The 27,805-nt window shown below is 46.5% G+C and overlaps 1 protein-coding gene across 1 annotated transcript in view; it reads left to right on the forward strand.

Moving 5' to 3' along the window:
- Positions 1 to 27,805, forward strand: part of TNR (tenascin R) — a 285,470-nt gene that overhangs the window by 241,607 nt on the left and 16,058 nt on the right. Inside the window, exons 9-18 of the mRNA XM_007525207.3 lie at positions 2,391 to 2,576; positions 14,952 to 15,041; positions 15,132 to 15,395; positions 15,964 to 16,233; positions 17,434 to 17,553; positions 19,054 to 19,200; positions 20,109 to 20,228; positions 22,791 to 22,934; positions 23,497 to 23,627; positions 24,504 to 24,636. Of these exons, the coding sequence (XP_007525269.1) occupies positions 2,391 to 2,576; positions 14,952 to 15,041; positions 15,132 to 15,395; positions 15,964 to 16,233; positions 17,434 to 17,553; positions 19,054 to 19,200; positions 20,109 to 20,228; positions 22,791 to 22,934; positions 23,497 to 23,627; positions 24,504 to 24,636 (1,605 nt within the window). The remainder of the gene's footprint in view (positions 1 to 2,390; positions 2,577 to 14,951; positions 15,042 to 15,131; positions 15,396 to 15,963; positions 16,234 to 17,433; positions 17,554 to 19,053; positions 19,201 to 20,108; positions 20,229 to 22,790; positions 22,935 to 23,496; positions 23,628 to 24,503; positions 24,637 to 27,805) is intronic.

The raw sequence follows: 27,805 nt of genomic DNA on the forward strand, positions 1-27,805 counted from the left end.
TTGCTCCCTTCAAGGCAAGTGTGTGAGTTGCCTGGGTCTTGGAGCTTCTCTGGAAGAGAAAAGTGTTCTGATGAAGACACACCAAAGCTAGCAATTAGGAAAGAGGCTGACCAAAGAAATAGCTAGGTCAGGCCCTAACCTCTGCCCACAGCAGCTTGAGGCTCAGCCCTCTTTTAGGGGAAGAGGAGGTTCCTGGGATCCTTCTCTCCAATGGAGACCTCCTTTGGACCACACTGCTCAAGGCACCCAACTCATCCCCAGGGCATTTATCTGGAGCCTGATGAGTCAGAACAGGGGCTCCCAGAGGGCCTGGGGAGAGCAGGCAGGACCAGGACATGAAAGTCCTACAGACAGTGAGGAAGGTTTATAATAGGGAACAGTGGAACACTTAAAGCAAAAGAGTTGCCTGGTCTCACTAGAGCTTTGTAGACTAGCTGTGACTCTGAACAGAGTCCACAGCCTCCAGCTCTACCCACTTTGCAGGGGACTCACTAGATATCTGGCCTGACCCCTGGCTTAGTAACATGCTGCAGCCACCACCCAGTTCCCACCTGCAGGGTCTCCCTTCACCTGTTTGGTGCCCTCCTGGAGGTTAGGCCTTGAGACTAGAGGGAAAAAACCTTTTTACCTCTCCCTATCCTGAGAGTCGTCTCAAATCTTCCTCTCAGGATTGGCTTTTTTTTTTTTTTTTAGTTTTTATTTATAAAAAAGAAACACTGACAAAACCATAGGATAAGAGGGGTACAACTCCACACAATTCCCACCACCAGAACTCCGTATCCCATCCCCTCCCCTGATAGCTTTCCTATTCTTTATCCCTCTGGGAGTATGAACCAAGGGACATTATGGGTTGCAGAAGGTGGAAGGTCTGGCATCTTTTGACATCTGACATTGGCACTGTCTGGTTCTTTCACAGAAAACACTGTCCCCAGTCATAGGACATGTCCCCTAAGGATCCCCAACAAGAAAAAACAAAAGCCAGACTTTCTAAGTCTGGAATTTTTAGCTGTAGTTTATAGTTATAAATAACAGGCTTCCTCATAAACCCAAACCTAGTTTCTGTTTGCCCTATTCAATTTACACACCCCAAATCCAGTTCACTCTTTTACCTCCCCTCCCACATAAAAGTTGGGGACCTCCCACAAGTCTCCATCTTATGTGGTGAGAGTTTAGCACCAGCAGCTGAAGGCCACTCTAAGGAAAGAAATATTTGTCTGAAAACAAAGCTGCAGAGTTATAAATCTACTCTCAAACTCAACCAGTTTACACCGCTAAACAGAGCCCATGTCACTATAAAGCAAGCAGCCTAATTCAGATTGGTTTCACAAGGAGCAGTGGGAAGTACTTGCCTGGTCTTTGCAAATTGCTACAGCCTAACAGTGGTTCTCTCAGAACAATGACAAGTCTATCACAAAGTCCAATTCCGGTCTCAGACCTGACCTCCTCAGAACCTTCAAAGTGACCATTTTTCATGGCAGCACATTGTAATATGTTGTTTCTAGCAAGTAAACCAAGATGCAGAGAGAGAAACCCCCTTTCTCTCCCCTCCCCATACACCTGTGTGAGTGGCACCAGCATTTGTGCTGGGATTCTTGATACTCACAAGAGTGGGCTATGGGGGCAGTGTCATGGAAGCTCAGGAAGAGCATTAGAGGCAACAGGAAGTCACTCAGGCTTGGGGACCCATTTCAAACTTTCCTTGAAATTTCCAATCTGTGTAATAATCTGAAATGTCAGTGTCTTTATCCCAGTTGACAGATGTAGCCACCAAGACTCAGTGAAGTCAGAAGACATGCCTGCAGTCTCATTACAACCAGAGGCAGGGCTAGGGGCCAACAGAGGCCCCACCACAGTGCCCATACTCTTTTCCTTCATCACAGTCCTATGGAGACATTTAGTTTCCTACCCTGTGCCCTGCCACCAGTGCCATGCAGGTAAACCCAGGAGAAGACAGCTTCCATACCATCATCTGGCCATCAACCCTCTTCTGCCCTCTTGGCAGTGAGATTTGATCTTGATGCTCTCTCCTGTCTTCACCACTTTGAATGCCACCTCTATGTTCCCCTAGAGGGGGCTCCCTGATGTTGTCTGAAGCTTATGACAACTGCTTCATTATGAAAGTCCATTTGAACTTCTAGAAGGTTCCTGGAATTTCTGGATGGAAAAGCAGAAAATAGAAAGGGTGTTGATAATTAACCCCCCAGTGCAACTTTCAGCCCTTCCTGGCCCATCTGCCCTAGCTCACGTGGAGGTCAAAGGTTAGGGGTAGCCCAGAGTTCATGCAGAGGTAAGGTCAAAGGTCACAAGGTGTGGGGTCTCACCAGAGTGTGTTAAAGGTCAAGATGCTCTGCAAATGCACTTTGTGATTTGGTACTTCTGACTCTTTGTAGAGATTGATGCCCCCAAGAACCTGAGAGTGGGTTCCCGCACAGCCACCAGCCTTGACCTAGAGTGGGACAACAGTGAGGCTGAGGCCCAAGAGTACAAGGTGGTGTACAGCACCCTGGCGGGCGAGCAGTACCATGAGCTTCTGGTCCCCAAAAGCCTGGGCCCCACCACCAGAGCCACCCTCACAGGTGAGTGAGCCCAGCCGCACACCTCGAGCTCTCTCAGCTACCACCCCATATCCACTCACCATCAATCCCATCAAACATGCTTTCCTGATATAACTGCCACCCAGGCTACACTGCTGTGTCCTGTGGAGCCAACCCACATTCTCCCTTGCATTCTTTGGTCAGACAATCTCCCTGTCACACAATTCGTTATCTTCTCTAAGTACATCTCTGTTTCATCATCCCATTGTGCCTACATTTCAGGTACTTCTCATGGCTCCTGGCTAGAACTCCCATCCCTATGTGCAACTTACATGTTTTAGCCTGGTTCCCCCTCCTTCTCTACATCCCCCTCCCTCAAGAGTCCTCTGGGCTTCCCTGTGCTCCAGACCCACTGACTAAGCTGTTTAGTTCCCTCCTGCACAGGGTGCTCCCATCACCCTGGCTACAACTTCTCTCCAACTCGTGATTAACTTGTCTCTCAGGGACCCTGTCTGGGTCCCAGGCTAGATCACATCATCCTGTCATGTAACCCTTATGTCCACACAGCTCACAGCACCTGGCGCTGATTGCACACTGTGGGAAATTATCTGAAAGCCTGTCTCCCCTCTAGACCTGATTCTCTGTGAAAGGCAGACTGTGACTATTACTGCTCATTAGTGACTTCCCAGTGTCCATCCCAGAGTCTAGTAATTATCAAGGTGGAGGAATGGGTGGATGGATTGAGATAGGTTAATGGGTAGATTAAGAAATGAATGGAAAAGAAAAACTGCAAAAGTTCACTAAGACTGGGGCATAGACTATAAGAGGTCAGTAGCAAGCTTGGTTCTGCCTTGTACCTTATATAGACTTTGAGCTCATTCTTGAGGGCAATGGGGGGTCAGCAAGAGGTTAAATAAAGGTGATGTCATGACTAGATTTGTGCAGCTGCAGCATGGTGAATGGATGGGGGTGGGAAGGCCTAGAGGCAGGAAAGGAGGCTGTGCAGGAGGCAAAGGAAGAAAGGATAATGGTACACATGAAGATGAGGCCCTTGGTCACCATGATATGTATCTGGAGGACATTCCTTATCCCGGTGAAGATGTGTGGCCCAGATGAATTCCTCCCAGGACCTCCCACCAGAGAAGTCCATCTGATGAAATGCACTAGAGGAAAGTGATGGGGAAGCCAGACATTGTTTTCAGATGAGGAGATGGCATGAAGCAGCATGTGCCGGGGGCTGGCGTGTTCTGCAGGACTGTGTGTCAGTTGCACCACAGATGCCTACACAAACTTTCGTCACCTTAGTTGTCAGGAGAGGAAAGAGTTCACACAGCAAACAAAAGCAATATAATCAAAGCTGTTTTCTCCTGTACTGAAACTCCCAGCCACCTTGCCAAATGAGGCTAGTTAAAGTAAATATAATAGATGCCTCTTCCAGACAGATGCATTCCTAAAAAATACAGCAAGGAGATGGGAAGAGATGCTGACCAAGCAGATTAATAGGGGTGAATTCAACGTCGCAGGACCAGACCATCTGGTGTTAGGGCCCTTTCAGAGAGCCATAGATATTTGCAAAAATTAAACTAAACCGAAAAAAAAAAAATTGAAATGATACATCAGGGAACGGATGCTAAGTGCCCATCATGCCTGGTGCCTCGGGCTGGTTTGTTAATTAGCAATTTACAAAGATGATGACTGGTCATGTGGGTGGAGGATACACTATGAGCTCATGAGAGAGAGGGACAGAGTGGGAAGAAACAGAGAAAGAGAGAGAGAGCTCTGTAACATCCTAGTTATTACCTCCAACCCCTGGTGGGGAAAGGAAACTCTCCACTCACTGAATATCTATCACATTCTAGGTTTATCCACCTAGTGATAGCTTATTTATTCTTCACAACCTCTTCAAGGATGTTAGCATTTCCATTGAAAGAATGAGGAAACAGACTCAGAGCATTTGGGAATATGCCCCAAGTTCCTTAAACTAGCAAGGACATATCTGTGAAAAACTCAAAGAGTTCTGAGTCCCAGGAATGTGCTCCCAATCCAACACTGTTCTTGCTGATAAAGGAAAGTCCAGTGTACACACTGCTACAGACCTGGGAGGAGTGGAAAATGATTTTTGAGGAGTGGGCTTAGAGAAGCTGATCTTTCTTTTTTTGTTGTTAGCATTGGGCTTAAGAAGTAAAACCATAAATATATATTACACATAATTATCCCAGAGAGCTCACTGCTGAGGAGATTTATAAAGGCAAATAGCTTTTTGTGATTTAAGAAGGGATTATAGACAAATAAAGAAATCAAGTATGTCTCTTCTTACTGAGACACAAATTACTGGGACTCTCGCCTCTTGCTATGGTGTCTGGGGAGGGAAAGGAAGGACCGTGGTGGAGGAAAGTAAATGAATGGAGAAGGTAGATCCCACTCTGAATAGTTATTTCTCTCTCTCTCTCTCTCTCTCTCTCTCTCTCTCTCTCTCTCCCTCCCTCCCTCTATCCCTCCATCCCTCCATTCAACAAGGATACTAAAGGGGAGACTTTCTTCACACCTAGAATCTGTGTTCAGCTACTGGGTCTCAGCTTTCTGATTTCATGCAAAAGTGTGCTCTATGAAATATGTTAAGAACCAGAACTCCGTGGTTAGTGAAACTGCTCGTTTGAGGTAGTGTGCTGTTTAACCATGTGCACTACCCAGGTTTGAGTTCTGCTAGCCTCACCTCATTGAAAGAAGTCTCTTTCTCTCTCTCTTTATCTCTCTCTCCCTTTATCTCTCTGTCTTTCTGCCTCTCAGTCTCGAGAGAGAAAGAAAGAAAGAAAGAAAGAAAGGAAGGAAGGAAGGAAGGAAGAAAGAAAGAGAAAGATAGAGGAAGAAAGAGAGGAAGGGAAGGAAGGAACAAAGAAAGGAAGGGAGGGAGGGAGGGAGGGAGGGAGGGAGGGAGGATGGTAGGAAGGAAGGAAGGAAGGAAGGAAAGAAGGAAGGAAGGAAGAAAAAGGAAAGGAAGAAAGAAACCAGCCAGGATTCTGAGCTCTATAGCAGAAATAATTCTTATGTAATTTGAGACTAATTGAATTAAACCTTTCAGGTCTCACTTAACTCATAACAATACCGGAGAACCAGCATTTAGTGAGCTCTCTGACCATAGCAGAAGTTCTGCAACTCTTCAGTGTGTCTGTTTGGGGTGGGGGGGTAGTGGAGGAGGTAGATATGGTCTGTGAGATAGTGCATGGCTTAGAGGGTAGGGACAACTTCAAGGACACCCTGTTCCCACATCCAGACCTGCCAGCCTGGGCCTGCACTTTAGAAGCCTCCCAGGAGAAGTGCTATCTATGTATTATGGGTGAAAAGCCCATTCTATCCTGGCTTCTGAGGTCCCTTGCTTGGGTATGAGACCCATGTCATCTATATGTATTATTGGACAAAAGTCTTCAATTTCCTGGTCGAAGGACCTCACGTCTACATCACAGGTAGCTGTGGACATTGATTGGAATCTTTTATCTACATGTGCGCACTCTTAGACGGTGGGAGGTCTGCAGAGTGAGCACTCAGTAGTCACTGACCTTCAATTTTTTTCCTATTTATGATTTTTACTAGAGTAACATTGATTCAGAACATACAATTCAGGTGTACACTGTTATAAATTAGCATGGGGGTTCGCGCTAAAATTTTCCATTCTAAGACAGAGGAAGTGGCTCATCAGTAGAGCACAGAATTTGCATAGCTGATGCCCCAGGTTCAATGTACCAGAGATGAGCAGCACTCTGATCTGTCTAGTCCTCCTCCTCCTTTCCATTCTCATGAAAATTGTTAATTAATCTTTTTAATTTTAATTCTAATCTCCATACAATCTTTTGAATATTTTTACCTGTTTCACACTATCCCTAATCCTCCCTATTCTGTAGAACACTAGTTTGGTCTCACAGTCTCAAAGTTTGGTTTTGCTTTCAATTATTCATCTGTTTGTTTTGTTACTTAATGAACCACATCATCTCTCATCGTTTTCACTCCTCACAAAGCTCAGACCTGAATCTGTGGCAAACTGTGCTCCTCAGGTCCAATTTCACACCTGTTTATGCTCACAGTTTCAAGTCCAGATACTTCCTGTCCTTGCAGACTTCCTTGTCCCCGTGGCCACTCCTTCCTTCATTGTAGAATCTTTCCTCACTGCTGAGTGAGTCCATGACTCACAAAAGGACTCACTCATGCAAGCAGGACCCCACCACCACCACCACCACCACCATTTTTCCAATCACAGAACAAGGACCAGGGTGGGGGCATATTAGTCAATATGGCTAGGCAGTACCCAGAAATTCCCTCCTGAGGGGATTTCATTTCTGAAGATCTACGACGATTTTTTTGTCCTTAATGATAAATATAAGGTTTTTTTGCTCAGCCAGTCAGTCAGGATAGTGTCTCCTTGGTGTGTACATCAAATCTGGTGTTCCCATGAGATTCCCCGATGGTGATATGTTTTTCAGGTTTATCGAAGTAACACTGGGTTAAAACTGGCAACAGGTACTAAGGATTAGTTTTTTTGAAACCATGAAAACCAAGAAACCATTAGGAAACCCCTAGGCAGAGTAGGGTATAAGGAAGGAAAGAAAGAGACACCCCTGAGTGGGATTTGAGCAAATGAATGACCTCCCTGCCTGGGACCACTGCAAGTGTCAAACTCTACTCTAGCCTCCACATCTAAGGTCCTGGCTTTTACCTGTCCTGCGAAAGGCCAGGAGAGAAAAGGTTGGTCCTCTGTCTATACTTTCTGGCTTGGTCCTTCCTCTAGAGAAGAAGTACGTACTTGAGGACCCTGTAGCCAGGAGAAAGGCAGAAGAGGCCCATGAGGCCATAAGAGCCCTGAGAATTAGCCTAGCCCCCAGCTCCCTGATCACAACTCCCTCATCCTTGGTCGGAGCTTCTGCTCCTGAGAGCATGTCTCTCTGCACCAATCCTGCCTCACTCTCCAGCCAGCAAGCTGCCAATGCTAAAAGCTGTTCTCACACAAGGGTGAGGAAAGCAACCTGGGCCTGAATATGCCTGTGGACACAGGTGTACAAGGAGATAAGCAACCTGTCACACGTGACTCATTCACACCACATGCATGCCAACCACACACACTCATGCACTCTACACTCATATATACCATGCACTGCACACTCACCCACACAAATATACCACATGCTTACACTCAAGATGTCACACACACACAGACACACACACACACACACACACACACACACACACACGAGAGAGAGATGTCTGCAAGAACACACTGCCAGATACAAAAGCTATACCTTCTAGGCCTCTGGCTGTGGGGGGATACAAAGGGGGCAACACCTGACTCCCACACTCTCTCAGTGGACCTAGGGTGAAAAGGTGACTTCCTGGGGATACAAAGGCAGGTTTGTCCATGGGACCATCTCACAGGGAACCTGAGGCTCAGGAGGAGTCCAACTGGCAAGTCAGCACCACACTCCATGTAAACCACCCTCCATGCCAGCCAGTCTTGGGCACCAGATCCTGTGCCAGACTTACCACACCCTGCATGCCCTTCTAAGCAGGTTGCCCAGTCAGCCTGTGCTCAGTCTCCTTCAGGCAAAGTCACAGTGCCCCCAAGTGGCCCATTTGGCAAGGTGCCCTCTGGACATCACTTTTCCAGGGCCTGAAAAGCATGGAGTATATAGGCTAGAGTCCCCAAAAGAGATTGTGAAAGAGCAAGGGTTTCCAGACACACCTCTTCACAGAGCTTGGACATCAGGGCATCTGTCCCCAGGTTTCTGCTAAAAATCTGGAGGAAGCGGGTCAGGAGGAATAACAGGTAGGAATCATTCAGTTGTTGCTCTGCCTTATTCTGCAGAAAACCTGCTTGTAATGGTTCCTGGAGGACAGGAGCTGGGGAACTGTGCTCCTCATTGGTGACAATAAGGTGGAATCTAGGAATGCTTCTCAGTGTTTGTTGTTTTGTTTTTGTCATCACCACAGCTTCACCACTCCAGGCCAACTTTTTCAGATAGATAGATAGATAGATAGATAGATAGACAGATAAATAGATAGATAGGCAGGCACCACATCACCAAAGCTTTCTCTGTGTAGCAGGTTCAAACCTGGCTCATGTGCAAGCAAAGCAGTCACCTTGTCTTACTAACCCTCCTTGGTTCTCTCTTAAAATACTGGCTTATAGGGCCAGCCCCTTCCTTGGCATCGCATGAAGTGAGTATCTTCTCTTGATGCTGAAGTATCATCCTCACTTATAAAGCAGGCAGATGTGCTCCAAAGCAAGACCCATGCAGGGTACCCTAGGCGGTGGCGCACCTGGTTGAATGCACATGTTGCAATGAGCAAGGGCCTGGGTTCAAGCCCCCAGTCCCCACCTGCATGGGGAAAGCTTTGCGAGTGGTGGAAGCAGGGCTGCAGGTGTCTCTCTGTCTCTCACCTTCTCTGTCGCCCCCTTCCCTCTCACTTTCTGGCTGTTTCTATCCAATAAATAAACAAAGATGAAAAAATTATAAAAAGAAACTGGATTGCTATCTATCTGATGTGATTTCAGGAGCCCTGAAAGTTCCTCTGTCTCCAAAGATCTCCCCACTGACAAAGCCTCTGGTCCCAAATTTCCACATAGCACTTGTTCCACAAAGGGTCCCACATTAAGTCTCTGGTTTTCATGAATTGTTTTTATAAGATCTCTCTTTGCAGCTGGTGGCCCCTCTGCTTCAGAGGCATTTCCCCACCTGCTTCTGAATCCTTGGGCACTTCGTTAATTTATTTTCTCTCTGGGAAGTTTTCCTGAAGCTCCCAGGCCACCCAGTTCTCAAGTGTTGTCCCTATGTATAATCTCTTTCTTTCCTGTACTGAGAACTGAATTAAAATTTTTAATTAAATTTTATTTAATTTATTCCTTTTTGTTGCCCTTGTTGTTTTTTATTGTTGTAGTTATTGTTGTTGTTGTTATTGATGTCATTGTTATTCAATAAGACAGAGAGACATTAAGAAAGGAGGGGGAGACAGAGAGGAGGAGAGAAAGACAGACACCTGCAGACCTGCTTCCCCACCTGTGAAGCGACCCCCCTGCAGTTGGGGAGCCAGGGGCTCAAACAGGGATCCTTATGCCAGTCCTTGAGCCTCGCACCATGTGCGCTTAACCCACTGCGCTACCGCCTGCCCCTCCAACTTTTTTTTAATTGAGTTTTTTTCTTCCAAACACCTAAGAATCTAGTGAAGAGAGTGGTATGAAAACCAACAATCCTATAGCAAGGTAATTGCTTTAAAGCTGAGAGATAAACTGTGAACTCCTTGTGGACAGGGAGTTATGGATTTCCTTCCTTCCACCTTTTTTTTTTAATTTATAAAAAGGAGACATTGACAAAACCATAGGATAAGAGGAGTACAACACCATATAATTCCCACCACCAGCTCTCCATATCCCATCTCCTCCCCTGATAGCTTTCCTATTCTTTATCCCTCTGGGAGTATGGACCCAAGGTCATTGTGGGATGCAGAAGCTGGAAGGTCTGGCTTCTGTAATTGCTTCCCCGCTGAACATGGGCATTGACAGGTCAATCCATACTCCCATCCTGTCTCTCTCTTTCCCTAGTAGGTTGGGGGTCTGGGGAAGCAGAGCTCCAGGACATATTGGTGGGGTCATCTGTCCAGGGAAGTCTGGTTGGCATCATGCTAGCATCTGGAACCGGGTGGCTGAAAAGAGAGAGTTAACATACAAAGCCAAACCAATTGTTGATCACTCATGGACCTAAAGGCTGAAGCAGTACAGATGAAGAGTTGGGGGGGTCCTCCATTTTGTAGATAGCTAGTAGGTATATTTTAGTTATATTCCAAAGGGCCTGTGGTTATACTAGTTTTTTTTCTGATATGCAGGTTTATCCAAGTTATTGTCTGGGGAGATGATGTCATGGCTGGAAAAGGGACAGAAGGCTGGATCAGGGAAGAGAGTAGCTCCCTAATATGGGAAAGGAATATAAATAAACCCCATTGATTTGATTTGGTCTGGGTCCCATATTCAGCTTAGGAGCCTATGTGACCTCTGTATCCCTGTAGATCTGAGCTCACATTCTGTGGTCATGAGTAGGAACATTCCAAGATGCCCCAATATTGACCCATCTTCCTTAGGTATAGCATAGAGTATGTTGTCCATCCTCCCTTCAGAGGATGGAACATTCTCTACCATTGTTGATCCAAGTTGAGGGCAAGGTCCTATCCTTCCACCTTCTATCCCACAGTGGCCTCCCTCTGAAATGGTTTTCTTGTCAGCCCAGAGGTAGCACATAATCATTCTCAAATTCCCATTCATGAGGAAGATTAGTAATGCAGCTGGTTGAGTCCACATGTTACAAAGCATAAAGACTAGGGTTCAAGTCCTTGGTCCCCATTTGGAGGGAGAAAGGTTCATGAGGCATGAAGCAGTGGAGTAGGTCTCTCTTTCTCTCTCTCTCTCTCTCTCCCTCTTGCTCCCTCTTTCTCCCTCTCAATTTACCCTTCCCTCTCAATTTCTCTCTGTCCTATCAAGTAAAATATTATATATATTTTATATACTTGTATAGGCAAGTAGTTATAGAGATAATAGTCAACCCATATTTGCAACCTTGGGAGAACTGCTGTAGCTTCCATTGGAGACAATGGTGATACAAAATTCTGGTGGTGGGAGTGGTGCAGAATTATACCTCTGTTATCTTATAATTTTGTAAATTAATAATAAGTCACTAATAAATTTTTTTAAATCCCCATTCACAGGGGGATGAGTGGTGGTGCAGTGGGCTAAATGCATGGGCACGAAGCAAAAGGACTGGTATAAGGATCCCAGTTCAAGCCCCTGACTCCCCACCTGCAGGAGTAGGGGTCGCTTCACAAGCGGTGAAGCTGGTATGCAGGTGTCTATCTTTCTCTCTCTCTCTCTGTCTTCCCCCTCCTCTCTTAATTTCTCTCTGTCCTATACAACAATGACAGCAACAATAATAATAATAATAACAACAACAACAACAAAGGGAAAATAGCTTCCAGGGGCAATAGATTCCTAATGCAGGTACCAAGCCCCAGCGATAACCATGGAGGCAAAAATAAATTTAAAAAAATAAAATAATAATCCCCATTCACTCATCACACTCTAGTCTATCTCCTATTAGAATCTTAGAAGCAGGGGCTGTGCTGTGCTGTGCTGTGCTGTGCTGTGCTGTGCTGTGCTGTGCTGTTCCAGGAAAAACAAAATGTTCTAAGTGCAGTTGTATCATATATTATTGGCTCTGTGCCCTTAGCTGAGGAATGGACTTCTCTGAACCTGTGTTTGCTCATGGTTGGCAGAGCTGTAGGTGAATTAAGTGAGACAGCATGTAAAGCACATAAAGAAGCTCTAGTTGATAGCTGTATTCTTATCAAACTCACAAAAACTCTCCTCTAATTCATAGTCCCCCTTTCTTCCCTCCCTTTTTTCTTCCAGACTGTCAGCTGCATAGAGCTCAGCACTGGACATATTATAGGTATTCATACATACTTAATCCCCTCCTTTAGTACAGACTTCTTTTTATCCCCCTAAGGGCAAGATTGATGTATGCTCAGCTCACCCAGCCCCCCTAGTCCACAGCCTGTGCCTGACACAGGAGACCCTCAATACTATTCACTGAGTGAGAGTCAGAACTGTACTCTGGGAGTTGGAGAAGAACAAGTGAACAGTTAAAGCACTGAAAGAAACTTCAGCCTGCAAACTGAGCAAAGGCAGCTCTGCAGGAAAGGACAGTGCTGCTCTCCTGTGGGGCAGACTTTTAGGTGTTCCCATACTATTCACTGAGTGAGAGTCAGAACTGTACTCTGGAAGTTGGAGAAGAACAAGTGAGCAGTTAAAGCACTGAAAGAAACTTCAGCCTGCAAACTGAGCAAAGGCAGCTCTGCAGGAAAGGACAGTGCTGCTCTCCTGTGGGGCAGAGTTTTCCGTATTCCTTTTAGCAGGAAAGGGAGGGAACCATAGCTATGACACCACTTGCAGGAGATGGATAGAGAGATAAAGGGAGCATTGATGGAGAGTGATGGGGTCTTTAAGAGAGGAGAAGTCCCTAGGAGTCCTGGTGATGCCGGTGTAGAAGTGTACCAGATAGAAATCTGATGCACATTTTCCATTTCAGCAGAACTCGTTTTCACCTGCTGGCAGACAGCAACAATTCAGGGGGTAGCTCAGGAAGAAAACTGCTGAAAAAAATCAAAGGCGAGCAGCAGGCTAGAACCTATCAATGAGTTACACAGCCCCACCCCCAGACAGAACCAGACAGAACTCCAGGGGAGAGAATGCTTTAAATTCCATCCCGTAGCTTTCTGGGAGAAGACGATTCCCTTTGTAAATTATTGAACATTTCATTTAAGCTTCATAAATAAGAAACTTGGATGAAAATGTTACATGTTAGATCTTTTTGGCAACATATAATTTCTGTCTCACTCCCACCATCTCTTTCCCTTCATCCATGTCAGAGAATTTCTACTTTATTACAGCCAACTGAGGGTCTCAATCAGTTGCCTGAGAAGAGTAGTTTATGTCCCAAAGGTAATCTAATTTCTCCAGCCAAGGATGTAGCTGGGACTTGCCAAACGTATTGACAGAGATAAATGTGCTTCGAATAGTCTCCAGGCAGCAGAGTTACCCACTCCATCTAGCAACAGGGCCTCCTACCAGCGGGGAGTGGGCTCCTCCCTGACACCAGGGCTCTCTGAATCGCTGGTGACAACAGCAGCAACAGGTTAAATTTGAACAAGATGACAGCAGGTGAGCAGAAGAACAATCTGCCTGGGACTCTGTCACTGATGAGATTCCCCACCTCCAACAAAAGGACCCACAGTCTTGGAACAAGTTCTCCAAGCAAAGAAATATCCTGGTTTATCTAGCTCGGGGGAGGGGGGTAGTGGGTGGAAATACTTTACACCTGTGTTTGTTTCCCTGTAATGGCACCCCTTGGAGATGCAGGCTGCTCTTCCCACTCTTCAGAGGTTAAAGCTCAAAATTGTTGGGTTATCAAAGTTCCCTACATACAAAAGATAGATTGAAGTCATGAGGGCAGGCCTCAGAGTCCACCAAGCTTCAAAGTTCACCCCCACTACCACTGCCTTAGGGAAAGAGGGTGAGTGCTAAGCCAAGTGGCACAGTGGTGGAGCACAGGACTTGCAAACTTGAGGCCCTGAGTTGTACCCTAAGCCCCTCATATGCCAAAGGGACTCTCTGGTTCTCTCTCTTTCACACACACACACACACACACACACACATGCACACGCACACGCACACACACACACACACACACACACACACACACACTAACAATAAAAGTGAAAGAATTGAGTCCAGACAGTAGCATACCTGCTTAAATGCACATATCACCATGGGTGAGGACCCAGGTTCAAGCCCCAGCTCCCACCTACAGCGGGGATGCTTCACCAGTGATGAATCAGGCCTGCAGGTGTCTATCCTTCTCTCTCCCTTTCTATCTCCCCTTCCCTCTCAATTTCTTTCTGTCCTGTCAAATAAAATATAAAGGGGGAAAAAAGGTGGGGGGAATGGCCACTGGGAGCTGTGGATTAGTAGTGCTGGTACTAAGCCCCAGCAATAACCCTGGTGGCAATTTAATAAATAAATAAATAAATGTAAAAGTACTAAAATTTAGCAAATGGATGCTGCTGGTTTGGAAAGTAACAAGGAGAACCAGCTCTCATGTATCTCCTCCAGGGTTGCTGATCATTAGGTCCTGATACCTTCTCCAGCCTCATGCCTGGAATGGGGGTCAGGTCAGGGGTTGTTGCACTCAAGTATGAAACCCATAATGGGCACAACACCCCTGGAATCCATTTGAGGAGAAAATATTGTACAATGAACTTCTGATGGAAATCAGTTTTCTAATCTCAGAGGCTCTGGGGAAACCACAGCCTCTGGAGTGGAAATCAAGTGAGGTCAGGAGGTAGAATATTCCAGTCTTCCTGAAAGCCCAGAACCCCAGAGTGAGAAACCTGAGTGCCATCCCAGCCGGCAGTAGACATAGCCGGTGCCCTTGTTTACTCATGGCAGAAGGACTTCCCCTACAATGGTCAAGAATGTTCTAGCCCCTGACCACACGATCCCACAATCCTCCACTTTACAATGGAAGTGAGAGGTCTCTCCACCAGTAGACAGTGTGAGTTTACTTTTGAAGATCACTGACAAGGGAGCCTTCCTGCCTTCCCGGGGAGACAGCAGCAAGAAAGAAGCTTTGTCCTGCTGGTCATTCTACCCACTTGGCCTGGGTCTTCTGGTTGGCAAGACAGGACTCTTCTAAGTGGTCAGGCTGGGAGGGCCCAGGAAGGACCCAACACAAACTGTGGGCAAGAGTGGATGGTCATTCCTGTGCCTTCTTTCAGCCATGCCCAGCACACACCCCTGATAACCTTATTTCTGCATCTCCCTCCCCACAGGCCTGGTGCCAGGCACTGAGTATGGGGTTGGAATCTCCGCCATCATGAACTCACAGCAGAGCATTCCAGCCACCATGAATGCCAGGACTGGTGAGTAGGGAGATTGGAGCAAGGATCAGCCAGAAGGCAGCGTCCCCTTATGGCATCCCTGTAAAGGAGGCCACTTGTGTTGGTCCACAGAGCTCGACAGCCCCCGAGACCTCATGGTGACAGCCTCATCAGAGACCTCCATCTCCCTCCTCTGGACCAAGGCCAGTGGCCCCATCGACCACTACCGCATCACCTTTACCCCGTCCTCTGGGATGGCCTCTGAGGTCACTGTGCCCAAGGACAGGACCTCATACACACTGACTGACCTAGAGCCAGGGGCAGAATACATCATCTCCATCACTGCTGAGAGGGGTCGGCAGCAGAGCCTGGAATCCACTGTGGATGCCTTCACAGGTACTGGGGCACTGGGCACTCCGTCGAGTTCAAGGGGCCAGAGCTTCTTAGCGTTAGGTCATCCCACAGGCATCCATCTCCTCAAGTGCCCAGTCTCCTATAGAGGAAGCAGGAGTATGGGTAGAAATAGGAGGGGGAGGGAGAGGGAGAGGGAGAGAGAGAGGAGAAGCTAGTATTGATAGATACACTGAGAGGAAAGACTTGGAAATAATGTGGAGAAGTGAGTAATGGAAGTTTGTGTCTGGTTTCTTCTTGCCTGACACAGCTGCAGATTTAGTCCATCTTTCCATGCCTGCACTGGGTGGGGCATTTGAGATCATGGGAAGATATTCCATTCCTTCTAAGATAAAGGTTTAAACCCTGCTTCACGTATCACAGATAACACAGAGATAGTGCTGGTCTCCTACTGGAGGCATTGGCTTTTCAGTGCATGGGCTGGAGGCAGGCAAGGGGACAGGACTGGAGAGTGAGTGTGGGTGAGCATGTGGCTTAAGGACAGCTCCTCTAGCCACATGGGGACCACCACCCCACCTGTGTCTCAGAACTCCTGCTCGCCTCTACTCTGCAGGTTTCCGCCCCATCTCCCATCTGCACTTTTCTCATGTAACCTCCTCCAGCGTGAACATCACCTGGAGCGACCCATCACCCCCAGCAAACAGGCTTCTTCTGAACTACAGTCCTCGGGATGCAGAGAAAGAGATGGTGGAGGTGTCCCTGGATGCCACCAAGAGGCATGCTGTCCTGACTGGCCTGCAGCCAGCCACTGAGTACATTGTGAACCTGGTGGCTGTCCATGGGGCCGTGACCTCAGAACCCATTGTGGGTTCCATCACCACTGGTGAGGCTGGGACACCTGGTGCTGGGGAGTGAAGGGGCTCCCCACTGTAGCAGTGACTTATCTGTGATGTTTACAAAGGAAAATAGAGGACTGTCTCACCAGAGGAGTAGGGGGATGCCTCACTTGTCAGGAGCTATTCTAAGGCAGTCCCTTCTGGGAGGGCTGCATAAAATGCAGATGCTGAGTCCTGAATAACCTCCCCCACACACATACAAAAAAAAAAAAAGAAAGAAAGAAAGAAAGAAAGAAAGAAAGAAAGAAAGAAAAAAATCATGTAGGTGCTAGAAGCTCCCACCCCACAAGGGGAACCACTGTCTTGGATTCTCAGAAAGAAGATAGGGCTTGAATGCACTGGTTTAGAGACTCTCCCCACCTAAAAGAAAGCCATGGAGAGAAGTGACCTCAGGGAGAAAATCGTGCTGCAGTGATGGCCCTGTGTCCATTCTAGAGCAGCATCTTTTCACCATCCCACAAAAGTCAGAGATGCAAGAAATGCTTCCTTGGGTTCCTATGGGATTCACATGCAGACACATATCAACTAGTCCTCCAAGTATGGGGTCCATTGGCACACTGTTTAGAACACAGGAACACACTGAAATGAGCTGGCTCAGTCCCATCTCATCATTCGCAAATATAGTCCCAAGTCTGAATAAGTCTACTGGCGAGCACAGGTGTGTTTGGGCAGTTTCCTCCCTACTGATGAGAGCTCACACAGTCGACAAGTGGGTGATTGCTCAGCTAGTTTCAACTCTGCAGTCCTCTAGTAAACAAATGAGAAACAATTGAGGAAAGGGGATTCATTATGAATGTATAGTTTGAAATCTCTCTGCAGTCAGCAGGCAGTTTTGCCAAATTTAACCATTGGTAGTTGCAAAGATAAAAAAGAATTGTGTTTGTACAAGAGAAAATGGTCATGTTACTCCTAGTTCCAGTCCCCAGTTGGCCTTTAGACTGTAGGTAATAGTAATAACACACACAGGTATTGCTGAACAATGAACATGGCTGTCAAAGTCCCTATGAGGCTTCAGGAGAGACTTTAGCCTGACTATGTTTTCAGGCACCCTGACACATAGTAAGGTTATGTCTTCCTGGCCCATATAACATAAGGGACAGAAATTCCTTTCTCACATGGTGCTTTCTGGTTGTTTTGTTTGCTTGGTTTTTATTTTGTTTTTCTCACAACCACCCTGGTTCTTGTAGGAATCGACCCCCCCAGAGACATCACAATCAGCAATGTGACCAAGGATTCGTTCATGGTTTCCTGGAGTCCTCCAATCGCATCTTTTGATTATTACCGGGTGTCATACCGGCCAACACAAGGTAAAGAAGTGATCTGACCTCTCAAAGATAAATGGGAACTGAAACTAGGGGCAGAATGTTCTAGGATAAGGGGCAAATTCCCTTGACTGCCAGCTCCCTGCATACATATCTTCCCCTCCTCTCCATGCTATACTCCATCAGAAGAGGAGGGCTTGACAAAGGGCAGTAGAGGAGGCCTGCCATCACCCAATCCTCTCACGAAAGGAGACTGCATCACCCAGAATGCGGGCCTTGCACCAGCACAGAGAAGGAGTCAACATCACCTGAGTTGTGCCTAAAGCAAGGGCCTCATTCTCTTTCCAAAAGAAGTCGAGGCTTGAACCTCAGGACCAACTAAAGACCCTGCAGAACCAGCAGGAATCATGGGAACACTAGTCTTCTTTCTTTTTTTTTTTTTTTTTTACTTTTTTTTATATTTATTTTATTTATTTATTCCCTTTTGTTGCCCTTGTTGTTTTATTGTTGTAGTTATTATTGTTGTTGTCGTTGTTGGATAGGACAGAGAGAAATGGAGAGAGGAGGGGAAGACAGAGAGGAGGAGAGAAAGACACCTGCAGACCTGCTTCACCGCCTGTGAAGCGACTCCCCTGCAGGTGGGGAGCCGGGGTTCGAACCAGGATCCTTATTCCGGTCCTTGTGCTTTGCGCCACCTGCGCTTAACCCGCTGCACTACAGCCCGACTCCCACTAGTCTTATTTCTGATGTTCCTGTCAAGAGCTGAGTCAGACTAAGTTCAGACTACACTCCTGCCAAGTCCCTCTGGGGCACTTGGCATTCTACAGAATTGGGATGCATGCTTATTCCAGTGGGGGTAAAGCATATTTTCCAGCTTATCCTGACGCTGGTCTGCATGGACTCCTCTTTGCTATTGTGCTCTCTCTCCTGCTTTAAGGCTAAATTACTGGCTACTTCAAATAGCTCTTTGTTTTTTTAATATATTTATCACCCAGGGTTATTGCTGGGGCTTGGTGCCTGCACTATGAATCCACTCTTCCTGGAGGCTATTTTCCCCCTTTTTTGCCCTTATTGTTTATCATTGTTAATGTTATTATTGTTATTATTATTACTGTTGTCATTGTTGTTGGATAGGACAGAGAGAAATTGAGAGAGGACAGGAAGACAGAGAGGGGGAGAGAAAGATAGACACCTGAAGACCTGCTTCACTGCTTGTGAAGTGATCCTCCTGTAGGTAGGGAGCCGGGGGCTTGAACCAGGACACTTATGCCGGTTTTTGCACTTTGTGCCATGTGTACTTAACCCACTGCACTACTGCCCAACCCCTAGCTCTTTGTTTCTTGACTTCAAGGAACCTTTAAAATGAGGCAGAAGCACCATGGACATCTGCAGACCCTCACATTCCTGGCCTATAAGCCATCCCTCTTCCTTCTCCAAGAGCACAGAGCTTTATATATCTCTGGGCTCTGTGATGCTGGGCACCTCCTATGTTCAGTACGGATGAGACCTTGCTGACCTTTAACTGTGTTTTCTGCTCTTCTGCAGTAGGACGGCTGGACAGCTCAGTGGTACCCAACACAGTGACAGAATTCACCATCACCAAGTTGTACCCAGCCACTGAATATGAAATTAGCCTCAACAGCGTGCGTGGCAGGGAGGAAAGTGAACGCATCTGCTCCCTCACACACACAGGTAAGAGCTCCATCCCCTCCTCCTGCCTTTGGTGTCATGCAAAGCAAGTCACATTTTCTCTGCCCCAATGTTCCTCTCAGTAATAGGTGTTTAGAATCATTCTCTGGGCATCTCATTGGCTTAAGTCAGGAATTTTTCTGGAACTTCCGGTATGAAGTGACCTTTCAATCCAGAAAACAGAGGCAGGTTACAGAAGAGATGTCTGCAATACTCCATCTAATTTTTCAACAGACTTAGAGAAAGAGAAATGTATTATTCCATTCACAACTCTTGTGGTCATGGATGTCCTATGCACAAATGGGTAGAGCCACCCTTTTCCTCTGCTTTGTGCTCCAGGGAGGAAGAAGGCCGTGGTCTTCCTCTGGAAAATGAGCCCTTTGGGGAGAAGGGGTCTGAGTTCAGGACTGCTTTAATAGGGCCCCACTTGCACCCCTCAGCCAGCCCACCAGGAAAGATTTGCCTTAGAAGCCACCAAAGGGATGGTCAGAGACTTCTGTTGCCCACCCCCAGACCTAACCTTCCAGCTGGGCTACAGCTCTCAGCTTTCTCATTAGGAAGACACCTGACTTTCTTGACATTAATTGCCTCAGAGAACAGGATTTCCTGAATGAGGGAAACTAACTAAATATAGCAGTTGTAGACCATCTTTGTTTCTCCATGGAGGTTTGAATGTCTAAAACACTCCAGCCATGCTTTAGAATCTGCCATCTGATAGTGTTCACACATAAAGAACTAATGAAGGCATGAAAAGGGACAAAGAAACAGTGAGCTGGGGTCTTGAGATGAAGGAGAAGGGCTGGTGGTACTAGAAAGGGAGAAAGTAGAGAGGTCGCCACTTATTTGGATGACTTGTACATAAGGGGAGAACAATGGAAGAGACCCCTCACCTCTGCCCGGTCCTGTTTCAGCCATGGACAACCCTGTGGACCTGACAGCCTCCAACATTACCCCCACTGAAGCCCTGCTGCAGTGGAAGGCACCCATGGGGGACGTGGAGAGCTACGTCATTGTGCTCACACACTTCGCAGGTGCGTGTCTGCATAACTGGCAGGTGGGGGCTGGGGCTGCTAAGAGTGTGATAGCAGAAACACCAACACACTTTGCCATCTGAGGGGCAGAGTAGAAATATCCCTCTTTTTATTTCACTATAAATCCCACCAATTATCCCCACACTTCACAATCTGTATCAACTACAAGAATTAAGAGAGCTGAACTGGAGAAGTACAAGAAGAAAGAATGACCAAGCAAGAGTGCAAAAGCAGAAGAGCAGGAGGACGAGGGTCAGAAATGTGTTGAGACCTTGCCCCAAAATACTGCAGGCAAAAGAACAAATTTTTCTAGATAGCCACAGAACATACGAAGCACTGAAGTTGTAGGACTAGATGTGGGGCAGAATCAGATTTTCCTCACTCTCATCCAGTCTCTAAGGTTGAGCCAACATGATCTGGAGTTCTGATGTCCTTTGTACTGTGCTGCTCACTTTGCACTATCTGAAGTCAAAGGAAGAAACCCAAAGAAAAATAGTGCTGAAAATCCAAATCTCTTGGTTTAGCAAAATGATTCCCCTGCCTAAATTACACATGGGATCACAGAACTGCTATTGGTTATGTTCTGGAACCCAGAGAACAAAGATACCAGAAGAGAGGCAGATGTCTTAATTTTCAAAAATGGCAGAGAATGCCAGTTCTATAAGCTGTGAAGAATTAAATGGATTGTCAAAGCTTGAGAAAGTGAACGTCAAAACAAAGTACTAAACACATTGAGGAAGAGCTAGCAATTACTATATACAGCACAGGCTTACTACCTCTTTAAATCTTTGCTTTTATATAAATCTAAGAGTACATTTTATTTTATCGGGCATTAGAAAAGCCCACTTCTCACTCAGATGGGAAAAAACACACTGTGGATAGTGTTTTGCATGGAACTATTGCTGACTGGGTGACACTCTCCATAGAATTACCTGCCTTTCCCTAGACACAGCCCAGCTCTGTGTGTACACAGTGTGTCTCAACTCCTCCCACCCTCCCAGTACATCTGAACCTTGCATTACTTAATTCTCTCGGTGCCTTTTCAAACCACCAAGCAAGTGCACCTGCTGCTGCTTCCACCAGGAAACTCTTCCTGCTTGTCTGCCTAGAAACTCACCCAACAACAGTATTTACTATGTCTAAACTTTCTTATTCCCCCAAAAAGCCACTGCCATGGCTACGGAGTCCATATTCCTTCATAGCAATTAACATTCGTTCATCTGACAAATACTTTTGAAGTCCTCTCATATGCCATGAACTCTAGAAGGTGACAAGAATTCAGACACAAAGCACACAGCTTGCTAGAACTCACAGCTAGTGATGGTACAGGCCCATAAATAAGGGACTGCTGTGACTTAGGAAGAGGCAGCTCTTAGGGTTACAGAGAAGGAAAGGAGCTCCAAGGAAAAACACAGTGATGTGCATTTGCAGTCATGAAGAAGGGCCTGAGGGTGGCAAAAGGTACTGTGGTTTGGTGTGACCAGAGTGCTGGTAGGGTGTTGCCAAAGAAGGTATTTTAAAAGGCAGGCTCTCTGTGTGCAAATTGGAATCATGCTGTCTCTCGCATTCCCTTTCCAAGAGTTCATCTGAGTTTTTATCCATCCATGTGTCTCTAGTCTACAAGAAACTAGAAACCTCAGACCCTGCCTAGATTGGAGAAATACCTTAAAAACTTTGATATAGAATGACTAGGCAATATCCTAAAAGCACAGCAGAGAGCTTAGCTCTGACCTCAAAAAATTTATCAATAGCTAGTTTGAATGGACGCAGAGAAAATACACTTGCCAGATTCATATATAAAATGAAATATATTGATGATATCTAAGTTAAAATTTTTTTGATAAATTGAAACAGTGACCCAGAACTCAATCAGGGCAAAATGCAACTGAAATCAATGCAAACTCTGCCCTTGTGTGCAAAATAACAGCTGTACAAGGCTAGGTTGAGGAGGTCATTATAAACAAGGTCTTTGATGAGCAACCATCTTGGCATGTGACAAGGACATCACACAGAAGTCCTCAGAACCTAGTGGATTAACATAATTGGCACAAATAGAAGCAGAGATTGACCCTATTTGATTCATTGGTCAGTGTAACCCAGTAATTGTTCTCAATCCTCTTCTGAGTTTTGTATTTCAGCAGGGACTCTGATAAAAAGTGTTACTTGTCTAGAGAAAAGTAGCTGGGATTGTAAAGGCTTTGAATTGTCACGCAAATGGAATGATAAGTGGAGGCTGGACTTTCTTGTCTAGAAGCCTTGACTAGGAGGGATGGGACAGAAAAGAGGGCCCGTCAGACAAAGGCTTGTTCTCCTTAACTCCAAAGGTTTCAGAAGTGATAGGAAAGACCATGTGATACCCCCCCCCTCCAATATAAGGACTATTTTTTCCCAAGTGAGATGCAAAGCAAGCTCAGAGGGGAACCATGTATGGAATGAAATGTCACCACTGAAAGATTTCGCCCAAAGTGCTCTCACTCTGGTTCCATATGCAGTGCCTAGGCTCTGCTCTTTCCCAAGTCCAACCACTTTATTCAAGCCTTAGGCACATTCTTCTGGTTTTAGTCGCTGGTGAGACCATTCTGGTGGATGGGGGCAGCGAGGAGTTCCAGCTCGTGGACCTGCTGCCCAGCACCCGCTACACAGTCAGCCTGTATGCCACCAGCGGGCCCCTGACCAGTGGCACCATTAGCACCAACTTCTCCACTCGTGAGTATATGGCCCTCTCCTTACCTCTGGTCAAAGATCTTACTGAAACTGACCCTGAAGTGGGCTAGAGTCTTTATATGTGGCCAGGACAGCTGTGAATGGTTCTTCCTGGCATTGTGGCTGTGTGACACAGTTCTTAACTTTCTGCTTTGGTCTGGCTGACCTAGGCATAGTCAGGACAGCAGAAGCCCACCCTGGCCGGAAGACCTGGCATATACTGAGAGGTGTGGTCTCAAGAGAATCATGATCAGAGAATAGTGGACAGAAGCAAATATGTGGGGATGGTATCATTCAAGAGTGGACAGGCATGCAGATTTAATAGCGACATGAGCTCCAGTAAACCAAGTCAGACTGGAAGAGGTCACAGGGATGCTCGAGGCCTAGGAGAGGGAGACAGGGCTTAGTTTGAGGGTGCTCACCATGGGAAATGATTATCTGCTGTCCTGCCAAGGCTAGGAGAGGCACCACATAAGCAGCTCACATGGGCCAGCCAGGAGACACATGTGTTGGGCATCAAGGGAGGATAGGCAGGGTAGGAACTCCCACACTTTCTTCTGTGCAGTCCTGGACCCGCCTACAAACCTGACAGCCAGTGAGGTCACCCGGCAAAGTGCCCTCATCTCCTGGCAGCCACCCAGAGCTGAGATTGAGAACTACATCCTGACCTACAAAGCCACTGACGGGAGCCGCAAGGTGAGACACAGTTGTGACAGGCAAAGGGCACTCAGGAGTAGCTGCTGGGAGCCAGCTGGCTTTCCCTCTGTGTGCACTGCTGAAGAGGACCTCGGGGCAGAACACTCATTCTCTTCACACCTCAAGTTCTTCTCTAGCTAGTGGGGATTCCTCACTGCATTTAGCTGGGTTCTGGTGGTACCTCCATATACCAGTGCAAGTCACACTGGGAACATCCCATTTATGTAAGGTCACTATTTCCCCCACCAGGCCAGACAAACCTGAACTAGGTACAAAGCCTCTCCAGCTCTGATGTATCCTAAAGGACAAGCATCCTAAAAGTGATATCTGTAGATTCCACAATGAAGAGATAGCTGGTTTCTGCTATCTGTGCTATAGAAGCAGCCCATCTGAAGTACTTCTCATCAGACTTGTATTAGCTGTGGAATTCTTTATTATTTTCAAAAGATGTATATGCTTGCTTATGAAAGGGAGAGAGAAAGAGAGTCATCCACAGCACACTGAGCTCTAGCACCTATGGTACTGGGGACTGAACCTGAAGTGTGGAGCATTGCACTCCTGGGCTGTGCCACTGAGATAGCTCCCCAACCCTTAAAAAGCCTCTTTCAAAGGGAAGTCATGCTGGGAAGAGAACAGGTTGGAGTGGAGGTGGTATTTTAAAGCAGAGTGTGTCTACTGGGTGAGGAGGGGGCATGTCCAGGGCCCTGATTTCCCAGCATTCCAGGAGACCAGTGTGATCAGGAAAGGCCAGGCTTAGTAGCCTGAGCACCCAGGGTCCAGCCTGGAGCTCACAGAGGAGCATGTGGGGCAGATGGATGGCAGGCAGCTTCCTGTATTCTGTGCTGCCCTCCAGCCCCGCCTTGGCTTGTCCTGCAGGAGCTAATCGTTGATGCAGAGGACACGTGGATCCGCCTGGAGGGCCTGCTGGAGAGCACGGACTACAGGGTGCACCTGCAGGCAGCCCAGGACTCAGCAAGAAGCAGCACCACCTTCACCACCTTCAGCACAGGTGAGGCAGTGCTTTCTTACTTGAGTGACTGCAGTCTCTGCTGAGCTCTGACCAGGATTTGGACAACAGAGACATCAGCAGAGGTCCCCATTTGCATGTATTAAATTTAAACTAATCATGTTATCCCCCCAAAACATGGGTTTCTGTGCTTAGTCAGTGTAGTCTGGGTTTTCCATCCCATCCTGGTGACATCCCAACTTGCGACTGTCAGCAGGATAGCAGTCTGCCTTGGTGGTCTGCACCTGTGCCACCCAGACTCAGGAGTCCACCAGGTTCCTATCTGGCCTCCTGCGTGAGCTGACTTCATGAGCATACACTCATTTGGGCCTGCACTCCCCATATATGACATGGGGCTGTTCCAGGTAGGATAAGCAGAAACTAGAGAATTGTGGAAATGTGATACGGAGCCTGGGACCATGGTTTCAGTGGTGATGAACAGTGCAGGGACTATCAGGATGTGGTCAGGTGTATTTCTTTTTTTCCCCCTTTTGTTGCCCTTGTTGTTTTATCATTGTCGTGGTTATTATTATTGTTGCTATTGATGCCATTGTTGTTGGATAGGATAGAGAGAAATGGAGAGAGGAGGGGAAGACAGAGAGGGGGAGAGAAAGATAGACACCTGCAGATCTGCTTCACCTCCTGTGAAGTGACCCCCCTGCAGGTGGGGAGCCAACGACTTGAACCGGGATCCTTAAGCCGGTCCTTGCACTTTGTGCCACCTGCGCTTAGCCTGCTGCGCTACTGCCCAACCACCAGGTGTGTCTATTTCTACATGGACACTGGGCTCTGGGACATGAGTGACACTGACCTGGGGCCACCAAAAAGCCTAGGCCATTGCACCATGCTGCCTACAGAGAAGTGTCCATGTTTGAAAGCTTCCACAACATTCTACTGGAAGGCTCACATTTAAACTGAAGTTGCTGATTCCTACCAACCTTTCTGTTCAAACCTGTTCTCACCAAAGATTGTTTTGCCATGGAGTTTTATCAGAACTCCTGAAATGAATGGCTGCAGAATGAATAGTCTGTGGGTGGAGTCACACTTCAGAAGGCACAGAGCTGGAACCCAGCAGACACAATCAGTGCCACTTGACTTGAAGAGCTAGAGCCTGACTGCTGAGGTCAAAGCAGGGGTTTCAGAGGAAGGGGAGGTGTAGGAAGAGAGAACTCTTGTCCTCCCATCAAGGGTGCCACAAGCAAGGGAGTGTAGTATCTGCAGATAACTTCGTGTACAAATTCCACTTATCCCAGGCTCCTTCTGCCATCCCAAATGTGTATATCTCTGAGTAAGTTATTTTCATGTTGATATGAATGTATCCCCACTGTGTGCCATGCCCGTCCCCTACCTTCTCTACCTCCCCACCCCCAGTCCACCAACAAAGATACTACTAAGAATGAAGAGAATACAGAAATGCCATCTTTATACTCTAGGATGGGGGCAGGGTACTATCAAGAAGGGTAGCATTTTCTAGGTTTCTTAAGAAGGAGTTTGGTATGAGAAGCTTCTGGTACCCAGGGACCCTGAAGTTTCATCCTAGGACACCTGGAAAACTAGGACATCCTAGGAGACTATCTCCCAAGACCCTCAGAGGCAGCATTTCTTCAGCAAAAAGGAGTTGAGGCAGCAGCACCTGGAGCCTGATTCCTCCATTCTCTGAGCCTCCTTGTGTTCAGCACGCCCTCTCCCACTTGCCTCTCCCAAGGGCCCCTACTTGAACCCCACACAGTCAAGGTCACTAGCACACTCTGTGGGCTCCATCTGCATGCCCCTGTTGACCAAAAAAAAAAAAAGGAGTTCTAGTGGTGGGAATTGTACTCCTCTTATCCTATGATCTTCTCAGTGTTTCCATTTTATAAATGAAAATTAATATATATATATATCAAAAGTATGATACTGTGCAGTTGTGATTAATAAAATACAACTTCCTTTGAAATCAATGTTAAATTCATTTTAAAAAAGGAGGATAAGAAGGAGGAGGAGGAGAACAGGGGAAGAAAAGGAGTCAGGAGAACAAAGAAGAGTAAGAAAAAAAACAGAAAGAGGAAGAGGAGGAGAAAGAATAAGGAGGAAGAGAGAGAGAAGACAAAATTGAAGGGCAGAGTATTCACTTACTTGAAAGAGCAGAGTGATGAACCCCATGAATTATTCCTGTTGAGCAAGAGGTCCAAGGAACAAAAGAACATCCCAGTGAGATGGCAACCCAGGGCTGGAGGCTTTACAAGCTAATTTCATTCAAGCAACCAGCATCTTTTCTGATTTCATTAATGGGCCCAAGCTTTGCACTTAGCAGCACCCTGTTTTCAAGATGGGCTGATATCAACAATCATTCTAAGCATTTTATTGTCATGTCTTAAGCACACAAATGGCTAAAGATGGGCCCCAAAGAAGAGACTCCTTCAAACAGATGCCTATTTACTGGTCTGGAAAACACTTGAGATGTGATATATATATATCCTTCCATATATATAGAATGGAGCTAGAGAAAAGGACTAGATCCCACAAAACCTCAAAAGCCTCCTTTATCAAGATGTCTTTCTTCCCTTGTTGCATTATTGCCATCTAACAAGCCCATTTCATTCTTTCTATCATGTTAATAGTTTCCTGTCCTCTTGTCTCTGGTGTTTGTCTAAGACTCTGGAGGGAATTAAATACAAGTAGTATGGAAGAGAAAAATATGGATACATTATTTATAATTTATTGTTGCCTGAAATTTCATCCAAGGTCTGCCTGTCTTTTAAAGACATGAATATAAATGAGGAAACAAATACTCCCTGCAGAGCCATGGGGACTTGGAGAAAGAATCTTGCAAGAGGCAAGTTTCCTTGTCTTTTTTAATACTATAAGAAACAAACAAGGGCCTTGCTAAAGTTTGTCCTCTGAGACAGTGAGCACTATAAAATAAGTTGCCTTGACCTTGAGGTTAAGTACAATCATTTGCAGAGGTGCCCAGAGATGGGAATGAGAAACTTCCTTTAGGCCTTGCTAGCCCATATCCCAGCAGGGCTGCTCTCTAGGGCTTTTCAGGAAAACTCTGGCCCAGCTTCTGTTTTGGGGAATTAAATTTGAGGTTACAAAAACTGAGAAGTCCTGGGTTCTGGGAGGACTGGTGGTGGGTCGTGCACACCCACAAGCATCAGTAGGAGAAATGCCCTGTGACTGCCCTTCACCA

The sequence above is a fragment of the Erinaceus europaeus genome, chromosome 9 (assembly GCF_950295315.1).
Source record: "Erinaceus europaeus chromosome 9, mEriEur2.1, whole genome shotgun sequence".
NCBI lineage: Eukaryota > Metazoa > Chordata > Mammalia > Eulipotyphla > Erinaceidae > Erinaceus > Erinaceus europaeus.